This window comes from Lineus longissimus, chromosome 4 (genome assembly GCF_910592395.1).
Source record: "Lineus longissimus chromosome 4, tnLinLong1.2, whole genome shotgun sequence".
NCBI classification, from domain to species: Eukaryota; Metazoa; Nemertea; class Pilidiophora; order Heteronemertea; family Lineidae; genus Lineus; species Lineus longissimus.
In genome coordinates, this window is record NC_088311.1 from 6,784,494 (window position 1) to 6,797,677 (window position 13,184).

The 13,184-nt window shown below is 39.8% G+C and overlaps 2 protein-coding genes across 3 annotated transcripts; one reads left to right on the forward strand and one right to left on the reverse strand.

Annotated features, from left to right (window-relative positions):
- The first annotated feature begins 1,301 nt into the window (after positions 1–1,301).
- Positions 1,302–7,468, forward strand: LOC135486218 (uncharacterized protein C6orf62 homolog). Its single transcript, XM_064768876.1, has 5 exons — positions 1,302–1,802; positions 2,016–2,102; positions 2,562–2,777; positions 3,053–3,247; positions 3,611–7,468. Exons 1-5 carry the CDS (start codon positions 1,665–1,667, stop codon positions 3,671–3,673), a joined length of 699 nt encoding a protein of 232 aa, XP_064624946.1. The 5' UTR covers positions 1,302–1,664; the 3' UTR covers positions 3,674–7,468.
- A 1,229-nt stretch (positions 7,469–8,697) lies between these two features.
- LOC135486385 (ATM interactor-like) lies at positions 8,698–13,024 on the reverse strand. 2 transcript variants are annotated; one of them, XM_064769147.1, is made up of 5 exons: positions 12,953–13,024; positions 12,375–12,553; positions 11,915–12,049; positions 11,281–11,501; positions 8,698–10,995 (listed from the first exon to the last, which is right to left on the reverse strand). In XM_064769147.1, the coding sequence occupies exons 2-5, from the start codon at positions 12,546–12,548 to the stop codon at positions 9,108–9,110; spliced, it is 2,418 nt and encodes an 805-aa protein (XP_064625217.1). In that variant the 5' UTR covers positions 12,549–12,553; positions 12,953–13,024; the 3' UTR covers positions 8,698–9,107. The 2 variants fall into 2 exon arrangements, with proteins under 2 accessions (XP_064625217.1, XP_064625216.1); XM_064769146.1 differs by having other exon boundaries at positions 12,375–12,590; positions 12,953–13,015.
- Between the last annotated feature and the right edge of the window lie 160 nt (positions 13,025–13,184).

Here is a 13,184-nt window from a genome sequence, read left to right on the forward strand (position 1 = left end):
GACGAAGCATTTTTCTTGGAGAATATGGCGTCGCCAACTGAGGCCGGTTCTTGTGGAAATGATTGACGCTTGTACGAGGAATACATTTAGTGCTGAATCTGACTTGCCCAAGGGGCCCTTACTGTGTATATTAGTCACCTGAAGATGGCCAAATTAGCCCATCTGCTCCTGCCAATGGTCCCCATTTAACCCCTCTTCTGAACTCAACATTCAATCCAATGCACGCACAATGCACGCACAATGCACATGATCAGGGCCACTGAGGCATTGTATTCCGTTCTCGCCTATCATTTATTTGGTGCACGTTTTTCAATCGAAAAAAACGCTCAAATTATTTATAAAATCTAGTTCACCAGACGCAGAAATACGAATAGAACACAAATATCTGAATCAGGCAACTCGACTAGGATGCTGGAACTCCCAATCGACATTTTTTGGGAGGAGAGGAACGCCCATTTGTCAGAAATGTGGGCGCCATGACAATTTTTTGCGCACTGCACAAAAATCTTGAAATACTGCATCAAAAGTGAAATAAACGGGTCAAAATATATGTATGTTTGAGCTATGATATCTTATCTATCAACATACCGTCCAAAAAGACTTTACTTGCGAAAAGAAACGTGTAAAATCTATTTTGTTTTAGGAGAAATTTTGAAGCTCCGCTCAGTGAATCTACCACCTGGCAGACGATTGTGTGATGACGTCATGTCGGAGAAATAGACTCTTTCACCAGTCTCCGCCATTCGCTCATTATAGAGACTGGTACTTGACGGCAAGTCACTCGTCATGAAGTCGATTTGGGGCGTACGGTGACCGGTCACTTGTTTTTCTGTAGGATGGGTAGCCTCGATCCAAGTGAATAATCTGCAATACCAGAGCGCTCGGTATGACAGTCCATCCACTGTGAGCACTGAAAATGTATGGCTCGCCTCGGGTAAATCATGGAGGTATTATTAAGAAATCAACCACTGAACCAGGCTTCCTCGACCCTCCGCTGCAGTGAGATCAATTCTAAACGTGGAAACGATGTGATTTTGACTGACTAAAGGCTTTGGATTAAAGGTGAATTACTACACTACCGGGACAGAGGATTGCGTCATCCTAATTTGATTTCCTTGCGGTGAGGAACTAGGCTGCCGATGTACAGCGTAGCGGATCGAGGCTATTATGATGGGCTATAGGAAGGTCCAATGCATCGGGCGTGTAGTACAATACTTGCTTGATTGGCGCTCTTTATATTTTTCGCCACGAGCGCTCTTCTTTAGAATTTCTCCTTATTATGTTCGAAATCGAGGCTGCAGATCAATTTTGCGATTTTGTGTAGAAGCCAGAGCTGAAGATTCGTGTTTTAAATTCGCTTTTATGCGGATACAGGTGCAGAAATAAGCAATAAAATGTATTGGACAGAAATACCAAATCCCCATTTATCATGCAGTATGAGGTGCTTACGATTGACCGTGCTGACTTATACCTAATTACACATATCGGATCAAGCACTTCCTTATCCTGTCGCCCTGGCCTTGCCACACAAGCGATTTTGTATCTGGGTCATCGTCACAATCATGGGGAATTCGACGTGGATATGATCTTTCCTGCTTCCATAGTTATCTAGAACTTTGCCTTGCTTGTTGCCATCTTGGGGTAGTACCCTTTAGCCACCCAGAATGAGCGATCCGCACAGCCGGAAGGCCCAGGCTGTCAGTCGTTTGAGACACCAGTTGCGTAAGAAGAGAGAATCGTTGGCTGACCAATTCGACTTCAAAATGTTTGTTGTCTTTCACTTCAAAAGAAATAATGAAAAGGTACTTGTTTGTTATAAGAATTTTTTTTAAAATAATTAATTTTAACTTGCTATTGATTTTCCTATGCTATTGTCCTTAAAAATATATTGTGCAAATTTGTTGGGACCAGTGATCAGTGATGATACAGGGCAAGGGTTCAAGTATGCCAAAGTCACAAGGAGGAGCATTTCTTTATTGATTGCAGTTATTTTTTCATTGTTTGTCTGTTTTCAGAAGAAACCATGTGCTGTATATGAAATTGAGGAGGTTTTTCCTGTCATGACAAACAATTATGAAGATAGCATACTCAAAGGTGTCAAGGTACGCAGAGAAATGCTCAATGCACACGTTCTTAATAAACAAGTTTAAGTTGCAAAAATTACTGGCAGTGAGGTAGTGGAGGATCCTGAGCATTTATCCAGCCCATAAAAAGAGAAAAAGAGTGCATGTGCTCACTTGTAAAAGTATAAAAGAACTTGTGCAAAAAAATTCAATCCTATAGTCGGGATCATGTAATTGTCCAACTAGGCCTACACATTTCTTTTGTGAGTTGAACATTGAGTGGTACTTCAGCCTCAAATTCAAATGAAATGTGAACTGATGTCGTCCATCTTGCATGTGTTGGCCTCTGCTGTAATGTTGTTATTTGCTCAAATCTGATCAATCTGCAACATTTGAGAATCAAAGTAAAATAGTTCATAGTAAATGTTTATCAAAAATATTTAAAATTGGGATTATGTAATTTTTGTCTACATTTCATCCATTTCTCTTCTCTTCTAGGAGGAAGCCTATACATACGAAAGTTCATTAGAATTACTTGAGAAAGATGTGGTTCAGTTTCATGCGCCAAGATGGCAGTCAATGCGGAAAGATGTGATCGGATGTACCACCGAGATGGACTTCTTCTTGTGGCCTCGCCATGACATTGATTCGATTGAATGTCTGCTCTTCTCCCGATGGAAAAATAGTGCTGACGAACCTTATAAACCAATCAAGGTGAGTGAGGCAGGCATTCACGTTTGAAGGGAGTAATCACATTCAAGCCCCACCACAATGGCCCAGTACTCTGGTTTTTGCACAGTGGCCCAAAAGGATGTTGACATTAAAATCTGAAGCAGACTATTGTCATCTATTGTACATGCAGTACTGCTAATGTATTTACTTGTATGCCTTGTGCAAGAGAACTGAGTTGTAGTCTAGCTGGATGTGTACCTGCATGAACTGACCCCACCATATACATCAACTCCATTAATCATGTATCGCTTTTTTAGGCTGAATACAGCTTCCAATGCAAAGACTACGAGAAACAACTACTACGCCTCATCCCGAAACGCGATAAAAGCGGACTGATCATTAACAACCCGACGCAATCCATGTTTCTCTTTGTGGATAAACAAGATGTCCAGACTGCAAACAAGCGAGTCATCATGTTCAAATTGACTAGCGCTTGTTTGTATCTTCCACAGGTTAGTAGTACAGTAGAACCTCTATTACGGACACCATGGGGACTGACAAGTGATGTCCCTTATAGAGAGGTGTCCTCATTAGAGAGGTCAACTTCAATTGAAACAACCGGTTTCGGACCGGCGTTAGTGTCCTTGATAGAGAGTTTGTCCATCAAGGGAGGTAGGCAGAGGATGACAAGAATGGTATTTTAAATCAGGGAGCCTATCCAGTATGATTATGACTTTCTACTCTCAGTAGTATTTCTCTTTGCACAAGGAAAACGAGGCTTGGCTAACACCTCATATTCACCCAGCAGATCGAATGATATTTTCTCTGCCAACACAGACTACCATTACATCATGTCACCATGCCTTATTTTTCAGGACCAATTGATGATTTGGGGCCCAGGAACAGTGGACGAAATCATGGAGCCATATCTTTACTGAACTGCTGGTATCTTCTAGCGGCAGCAAGCTTGAGGGTGAAGACAGTACTGAACGCATTTCTCCGTTATGGCATTTTTTATCACGATTCTTTTGTTTTGTTTGAAAGTTATTTGTGGAACTGTTTTGTTTTGTGCGGAAGCTTGGATGAAATCTAAGCTGTTCTCAATGATGCTACAGGCCTGCATCACTTTTGTTTTTGAACTCTGTGTTGGCAAACGGTGTAGCTGGTATTGGCTGGAACATATCGCAGTGTTCTCCAATTAGTTTTTTTCTTGGTGAAAGTCAGAAAATATTCAGTCTTGTGACGAAGTAATGTGAGGGACTCCAGTGTTTCTTACTCTACTAGTTGAGCACCAACCATTCTCTAAACTTTCTTGGAGTTGCACTCCCGAGTTGAGCAGAATTGCTAACAATATTAAAACTTTCTTAGCTTTGCGTGCACCGTGTCGGCAAAATGGCAGAAGTTTAATAATTTATCTTCTCTGATTATATCTGTCCAGTGATGTTCACTCCATAATCCTTCGGGCCACCTTTATGTTATCTCAAAGGTAGGATAATTTTGGGAAATAGGCAAATTTTGAGGGGCATTTTTCATCTTCTGTGAAAATCTTGTATATTTTTGTTGGGTATTTACTGTACTTAGCTTAGGATTATATTTTATTAAGAGGGCATGTCAGGAAAATGGAGTACCAACTGAATCAACTCATATTGAATGCCCCGGGTGGGTTGGTGGGTTTTACGGGTTAAAATTCCATTGCTGCACATTTTCCGTCGTGTACCTTCCCTTGATATTCAGAGTTGGTGGATACCCATGATCACGATTGTGTTGACATAAGTGATTGCAGCAAAGTCTTCATCTTTTGTTGCGAATTATGTAAAGCAACTGTAAATATATGCCTTTTCTCACTCTGAAGTGGTTAAAAACTTACAATAGTTATAATTCCTCCTAGGTAGATTAGATTAGGAATTATCATTTGGTTGGTTTATATATGCATTCAAACTTCTGCCTCCTGTAGATTCACTTAAAGAAACCTTTTCCTAACCAGCTACCCCCTAGTGTGAGTGTTGTCGTTTTGCTGTGCCCTACATGTCCACGAATTGGTAGACTTGCAGAAAATTTCATGCAGAAAATTAGATTTTCAACCTTTTTGTTGAATCGGTGATGGCCATACAGTGTTTGTTTACAAAGGTTAAGTAAGACTTAAGTTGTACTCTCATTCCGTGTATGATCTTGACTGGAGACGAGCACTGCATACAGGTTCAAATGTATTGTAAATTTGTAAAAGGTTGGTGAATAGACTGAGTGCTGATGTACAGAGAATTCTTGTCAATAATATATACCAATCATAATGCTCTATAGTAATAATTTGTTGATTTTTCTAAGAAAAAGAAATGAATTGGGGGGCAAAATATCAACTTCGATTTTAGATTTGAATTTTGTACAAACCACCCTTCAGTTATGATTGGGTGTGTCTTATTGACAAGCATCTTCAGTTTTTAGTTATATGATGTACAGGAATATTGTTGTATATACAATACAATTGACTACCTATGATATGAGGATTGCTATGTAGAAATACTCCGTATTTCACAAAGTCCTTTATTTTCTAGCGAATTTCGAATAGATGATTTCCTTCATAAAATAAGGAGGGCAATTTATGTACATGTACATTGTTTCTATGTACATTTACTGGTATATATTGTGTCATTTCAAAGTGTGCCATGGGAATTATGAGGACTCTAGTATCTAAGTTAGACCATTGGTTCTGCATGGTTTTGGTGTTCAAGACGGTGCAAAGAACCAGTTTGTATCATTGCTAGACAAAGCATCCTTATATAATTTGATATTACATTGCTTTTATCATTGCAAATGTGCAACATGTATATTTTGATAATCGCCCAGTTGCTTAAGGCATGGGAATGTCCTCGAGTTTTAGGGGTTCAATTCAGGCAGGACCATCTCCATATGACAAGGCTACAGGATGTTACAGGCTTCCGATTTCTTCTTTGGTACTGATCGTTTCAATGGACTTCTTCTTCTATTTATTCAAGGTTCAATGTATTCAGGACAAAGTATTGCGTGTATTAGGACACAGACAGTGACAAAGATGATTCCTTGGGTGAAATGCTGTCTTTTATTGTTTGAATACGTGAACAGTTGTCCTTGATAGCGGAACACATGTTTACCCTTGATGGGTCCAAGCGATTAAAATAGGAACAAATCAAATGCTTTATTGTACCTAATTTAATCTTTTTCCTGTAAAAAGAATTGTAAATAGGTTTTATTGTTTTGTACATTTACTTTTTTCAATGCTGGTTTACAAGGGATTCTGATGGAAACAAAGCACAAGAGTGCCCTCAGCCATTTTAACACAGGGCAGTTGGTTGAGAAACACTTACACCATTTCAGAACTGTTGATATTTTGCCACTAAAATAGCTTAAACATTAATCAGCCTCATTTGAATTTATACTGGAGCCATATTGAATGTTTAACAAGTTTAAAAATAGGCACTATAATGAATGAAATTCGAAGCCCAATAATTTTTTTCGCAAAGCGAGTTTATTTACAGTAATAGGTCTATTCGGATTTCTTTACTTTAGAATGGTAATAGATTATATAAATACTTGTAAATAGCTGGATAGATAGATAGATAGAATAAATCAAAGTGGCTATGTGAGGTTCCTCATTTCTTAACATGTATATAGAGCAATAGGAATCTTAATTGTAAATAGAGTAGGTTCTGACATATGCTCCTGCTTTTAAAGCGGTTGTGAGATTTTGTGCTTCATCCTCGATCATCATTGCTGTGAGAGACATGGACCGTGACTTTCAAAACATGATCCCTGAAAACTTAAGTTGTGGGCCAGCTTTAAATTGACAACCGTGACAAAAGTCAGAAATCCGAAATCATTAAAGAGCAAAGTGAGTTGCATAGTGGTGCTATGGGTGAAGATCTTTGGTATTGTCTTCGGTCCCACTAAATCTCACACCCTTCTTTTACCTGAAAGGGGGACTATTGGCAAGAGCTCGGGGGGGTCAATTTGGTATTGTTCAAGCAACTAGTAAGTCACGAACGGCAAACGCCTTTGAGTTTCATAAGCCAGTTTAAGTTGTACACCACTCAGACAAGCAATACCAATTTGAATGTTTGGTTTTGATATTTTGAAACATTGAGATAGTTGAGAGCATCTTATCTGTAAGGATATTCAGTTGAACACCATCGTCATGAGAGTTGCTGTCCTTACGAGGGAGGTGTCCTGATCAGAGAGGTAAAATTAAATCAAAGTTAGTCGGAACCAAAATCAGTGTCTGACTTGGAGCTCTTCAGCTGCACTTTATAGTAATGGTAAGGTGCTGTTATCTTAAAAGACCTGATGGTTCTGGACAATTTTACAGTATTGTTGATATCAGGAGTGGGTCCTAAACTGAAGGATCACCAGCTTTGGGTACCATCATATTTGCCAGTGGGCACATCAAGCATTTTACACTTTATAACAGTTCAAAAAGGATTTTCAAAGCACTGTAATCAGCTATGTCCTGCCCACTGGAAGAACTTTAAAATGTATAGCTTCTGCTTAAAATATAGCATTGTTGACGTCTGAATGATCAGCACAGCTACATGTATCCACTGGCAAATATGGTAATAGCCTTTTGGCGATTCATTTTCTCAAGTTCTGTATCAAAGGTGTTTGTAATTATTGTAAATTTTACCTTGATACTCGAGAGGAAAGTAGAATTTTTATTGTCACATGCCTCTTGCGTTAAAATATAATGGAATATCAAAAAATAAACTATTTTTGTGTACATAGTTAGTTTTCTTCATGTCTTGCTTTCAACAGTTTTCACAATTGTGCCTCAGATTGAGTAACTGGTTGTAAGCAATGGGAGATATATTTGAGTACATTTTCCAAGGGATCCAAGAGAGGTTTCACCCCTAAATTGCTATGAAAGGATTCCGGCTCGTCCACTGTGGCCTGTAACATTGATATTCATTGCAGCACCAGACATTGTGTCGATGGTCTTGGCACAACCTGTCGTATTCCCAGTGTCTTTGGCATAAAAATGGCATATTTACTGTGGTTAAGATTAAAATGTGACCTGCGGCAGCAAAACCAGCACAGAAGAAATGCCTAAATGACACCAGGAGATGGAAGAAACTGATCTTCTCAAACTTCACAAAAGGCAGACAATGGTGAAATGAAGAACCACTCCATCTCAACCTGCAAAGCTTGGAACAACATACACCTTTGTTTTGCTGAGATGGGTCATAGATGTACAGCATGGCAAGACCAATTCGTTTATTTGGGGCATGAACAACTAACTTTGTGTCCCTAATCCAAAACAGGTCCTCCCACTGGCGGTGGGCAAAAGGGACCAACACAGGGAAAGGACCAATACACCATTCACTGACATGAAGGCTGCTATTGTTTGAGCCACTCCCTGGAATTAGACCAGATAGGAAATAGGACTCGTTTGAGATTCGACAAGATAAATGCTCTGCCGCCTGATGAGAAGGAGTGCCCGGGCTTCAACTTGATCATCCTGACATAACCAGTGGTTTTCAATATACTCTGCCTGTTGATGACGTAGGAGTAAAAAAAAAGCCTGATCTCGGGATGAAACTTGATAGCTGCATAATAAGAGGCATCTGCCTAAGCTTACTATTTCCTTTCCTAACTTTTTGGTCCTGTGGGGCAACAGGTTGCCTGGGAGCACCACTTTTCATCCCAAACCAGCATGAAAAACATGTTTTTCAGAGATGCCTAAGGGGACTCCTCAGCTATATCAGCCCTGATTTTGATGACCAGAGAGAAACTAGGTGTTCAGAAAGACATCAGATCTATCAGACAAGATACTCTTCAGGTGGATCCATCAGACACATTTGAGCTATAAAATAGGGTAGATGTAGAATGCTGATGCGACACTCTGGAATTTGGGAGGCATAACACTGATGATAAACCAGCAAAACAGAACACTTATATATATACTATCAAAATAATTTATTTTATATGACATCGACAAGAAGCATTAGATACTATAGTGAGGAAATAAATATACATGTACAATGAATGTAATACATTTCCAATGTACATGTGTGTAAGCATAGGACACAACACAATCTAAGCAATCTAAATCTGGTAAAGGACCAGAGTGGTTCAAACATGCTTTTTGGCAAATGATTACTCGCTTGCTAACTCAATCGCAAAACGATGCGTAGATTCGATCCCCAAAATATTTTAACTCGATACTAACCTCATAGGCAGATCCACGAGAAATTAAAACTTAAATCGTCCACCTCTTCCAGCATTATTGATTACTGGACAATTACAGTCATGACTGTACAAACAAAAAACCTTAATGATATTTAACAAGCCGGGTTAACATCTGGAAAAATGAGTTGCCAGGCAAGGTATCTACTAGACAAGAATACCTTAGAGATTCATGAACTTTTCAAGATCAGCCAAACTCGTCTGAGTATGTGAATCAGTTAACGTTAGGTTAGGAAAGAGTGTTTGAGTTTCCGTATCAATAGATTGAACGTTATTTGTATTTGATGCAGAAACATGCAGTGCGGTCTGCGTCTCGACATTAGCCTGCGATTCAATCAGGTCAAGATCGAATGGCGTTTGGGTTTGATTATCCGCGAAGCCCAATTCCAATAACGGTAGATCGTCACTGGTCTGTGTCTCCATGTTGCTCAGTAATTGAGAGAACATGGTGTCAATGGTTTGTGTCTGGATGGCAGTGGAGACCTCTGTTGTTTGTGCACTTGCATCATAGAGGGAGCCTCCAGGGTTGAGGACGTTCATCACAGGCTGCAGTTGTTGAGGTGGGAGTTCCATTGAAAGACTGGCATCAGGGAGCCTCACAGGGTTCTCAAGAGTCAGAGTGTGATCAAATGAAGGGATCGATGGGGTCTGAACCCCACTGTCTTGATGATCATTTGAGCCGTCTGCAGTGTTCAGGAAATTCAAGAGGCTGAATCCTTCTGTCGTATCAACTCCAGTGTCTACACTTAATGTCTGCGTTTCTATAGTCTGCATAGGGAGAGGTGGCTGTGGCATCACCGGCTCGGCAAGTGGATTTGCTAGGTAACTTTCCCTCGTCTGTGTGGAGGTACTGGCAGCCAATGATGCCTCCAACTCTTCAATCAAGGCCATAGTCTGCGTCTCACAATCGGAAAACCCGAAGTCAAGCAGATCGGGCATAGGAAATGCCGGGCTCGTCGCTTGTGAAACTGTCGAGGACGTACTGGCTGAAGCCGCATCGCTCGCTTTTGGCAGTTTCTTTCGTCGCTTACGCCGCAGAATGGGATGAGCATCTGTTCCAGTCTGTACGCTGGTCGAGGTCATCTGGGTAGGAAGGGTTCGTTTGACTCCTCGAACCCTAGCCCTCGGGGATACCTGTGCGCCTCTTGATTCCTTCTGAATCGGTATGTTGGCCGACTGCATAGCTTTCATCAAAACATAGTCTCCAGTTGTCTGAGTTTCGGCAGACGTTCGATCAATTGTGTACTCCGACGTTTGGACAACTGATGATGTTTTCGAACTAACCGGACCATTATTTGACATTCTTAAGCCGGTCTCCTGCTTTTGGTTAACTACAGTAACAGGACTGGGCTGTGGAGGTTTGGGCAAGATAGACACAAGTCTGGAGTCGGAGAGAGGCTGCTTCCTAGATTGCTCCATGGAAGACTTACCATCAGTGTTAACGTTAATCACAAAAAGGTTAATGACTGGCTGAACAGAAGTTTCCGCTATTGATTTGGTAGCCGACTTGAAATTATTCTTGCCATGCCCTATGTTAACCCCTAATGAAGCAGGTGACAGATCAGGTAAAATATTTTGTTTGTCAGCAGGACTATTTACCTGGCAACCAGTAGTAGTTGTAGTAACACACTGACAATTAGCTCCTACAACATCATACATGCAGTTGTCATCATTGGTAAAGTTTGAATTAGCGTCTTTGGCATTGTTGTTTTGGCAGCTTGAGGCCATGTTTTGTGTCTCATTATTCACATCCATTGGACTCCCTACGATCAAACTACAGTGACTTCCAGTAGCTCTACTACAAGTAAGTGTCTGATTCTCCATATCAGTGTTCCGTTTGGCATTTGGAGCTAATGCTACACGTCTTTGTTCATTGTTTACAAAGTTGTCTTGTTCGACACTGTCACCTGCTCGAAGTTGATTAAATGAAGCAGTAACGCATCCAGAATCTATGGCCATACTTTCGAACTGAGAATCAACTGTCTTTGTATCTACAATTGCTGCAACAGCAACGTTTTCATGTGAATCTTGTACCTGTGCTGGTGCTGATCTGCAAAGTAAGAATAAGGAGGTAAACATCTAGAATTAGAGAATGTCATTTGGGTCAACTGACTCTTGGGTTAATAAGTTTGAATCTAAACTATTTTCTCTATCATTAATACATTACTGGATGCTACTGGACGCTGTTTAGGATAAATGCATGTATGTCAATTCATAAGACTAATCATCCTCTTGCAAACAGGGCCTACAACACACCAGGAAGTAAGTATGTATCAAGTGAAATGGCCTGATATTGTCAGGATAAAGACTAAGAGGAATATGAAGATATATTTACATCATATTTGTAATTTTCGTATGATTTTCAGGAACAATGTGCTGTTTTCTCTTGCAGTGTGTTAGAAGAGCCTCTCTAGTTGCATAAGGACATCCACACGTTCCACATTTGAAGATTACACCGCATGTGTTCTTATGTCTTTTCATGGCACTCTCTACTCCGAACTTAAAACCACAGAAGTCGCAGATGAACTTCTTTTCCTTGTGGACAACCTTGAAGTGCTATAAAATTAGAAAGTATTATAAAAAATAAACATAAATTTCCTACTTAATTTTATACAGAGACCTTTAAATATCAAGGGTAACTCAACTGCTTTTAACGATTACTTAATCCCCTCGAGAAAGATAAAGGCAAAAAACTAGTTTGTTTCGACTCGAGTTACATTGTAAGAAACCTTTGCCACCATCAACGCAAAGACCTTCAGATGAGTATAACTTAACCGTGGTAAGAATGATGACATACATGGTGCATTAGTGCTTCAGCTCGAAATCTGTGAGGTTGGGGTTGATATTAAAAGGCACAGTCACAAAAAGGCAAGGATTACTGGTGTGCAAACCCAAACATGAGCTTATTTCCCATTAAAATAACGACACTAGGTTCAGAGGATTTTCATGAAAGAATGTCACAACCATACCTGTTTGAGTGTTGCATACGAATTGAAGTATCTTTCCGCACCCATTTGGTATTTGCAGCCAGCCACAGGACAGTGATAAGCACATGGCGGATTCTTTGTTTTAAATCTATGGAAAAATGCATTGTCCTTTTCATCCTGAAAATAGATTCTGAAGTCAGATCACAATAACAAAGTGGACAAGCTTTTAAAAACTCTTTGAAAAGTTATATGTTTTTATCCATGAAATTACCCTTGCACTGTTCTCTAAAATGCTGAGATTGATAGACAGGTCGACTCAAAGGCAGCCATCTACACTTCAAGTTATTAGGGCAGGCTACACATAAAGAAGGAATGTGAGTTGAATTAAATGTCCAACATGTCCAAGCTTGTCAAATTGTTGAGAACAAATTACAGACTATGATATTGTTTTTCTATCTGTCATTGTATTATCAAACATTATCTTTTCAAATTATCAACCTACCTGAAATATTTTGTGAGTCTTGATAACGTGCATTCTAAGTGCATTGTCATGGTTAAAGGTCCTTTCACAGCCAGTGACAGGACATGGTACATTTTTCTTCATTTCTGATGAGAGATCTTCAATGGTAGGGCACACTTCAAGGGTTGCTGTTTTACCATTCAGTAAATTTGCCATGGTTCCTCAAAATGCAAAAGGATGAAAGCTTCTAACAAGACCCTGTAATAACAAGAAATTCAGCAGTGTCCTATGCAGTCGAGCTGCTGGAGGTACTAGAAGGATGTAACTCATAAACTTGTATGATATGACTATGAGGCCTCAACCCCGCAAACAACCTTGCTCTTCTCCAAGGTCAGTAACGTGTGCGAGGGGAGGAGCATACAACTGACCGACCAAGGACAGACATTTTGAATTAACACCACTTTGGCACCCCATATAAACTAATGTGTCAGATTCCGGTCTTTTTGAAGGCTTGAAATAAGGCAAAAGCTTTCTCCAAACAGCAGGAGTTAATGCATTTATCTCTTCAGCAAGATATCATATATTCGAATTTGCTGTTAAACAGCTGAAATTATTCTTACTATTTCAAGAAATCGACAAAAAGTAACAGATTTCTCAACAATTTTATTTTTATTTGGCTTCTGCTGTCCACCGAGAAATTGTCTGGCTGAAAAAAGAGGCACAATGTTTTCATTGCAAACAAATATTTTTAAAACAATGTATGGATATTTGGACAGTTGGTTATTCATTTCAGATAATTACAGTTTTGAAGCTGTTAGGATAAAAATATGAGATGAAAATATAATGGTGCGA

What these genes read in the sequence shown, in the direction of transcription:
- LOC135486385 (XM_064769147.1), bottom strand. Translation starts at nt 12,548, where the DNA reads ATGGCAAATTTACTGAATGGTAAAACAGCAACCCTTGAAGTGTGCCCT. An exon ending in CGTATGCAACACTCAAACAG is followed by an intron (nt 11,502 to 11,914) that starts GTATGGTTGTGA and finishes CTAATTTTATAG; the next exon opens with CACTTCAAGGTTGTCCACAA. An exon ending in ACGAAAATTACAAATATGAT is followed by an intron (nt 10,996 to 11,280) that starts GTAAATATATCT and finishes CTTACTTTGCAG; the next exon opens with ATCAGCACCAGCACAGGTAC.
- LOC135486218 (XM_064768876.1), top strand. Translation starts at nt 1,665, where the DNA reads ATGAGCGATCCGCACAGCCGGAAGGCCCAGGCTGTCAGTCGTTTGAGA. An exon ending in AACCTTATAAACCAATCAAG is followed by an intron (nt 2,778 to 3,052) that starts GTGAGTGAGGCA and finishes TCGCTTTTTTAG; the next exon opens with GCTGAATACAGCTTCCAATG. An exon ending in CTTGTTTGTATCTTCCACAG is followed by an intron (nt 3,248 to 3,610) that starts GTTAGTAGTACA and finishes CTTATTTTTCAG; the next exon opens with GACCAATTGATGATTTGGGG.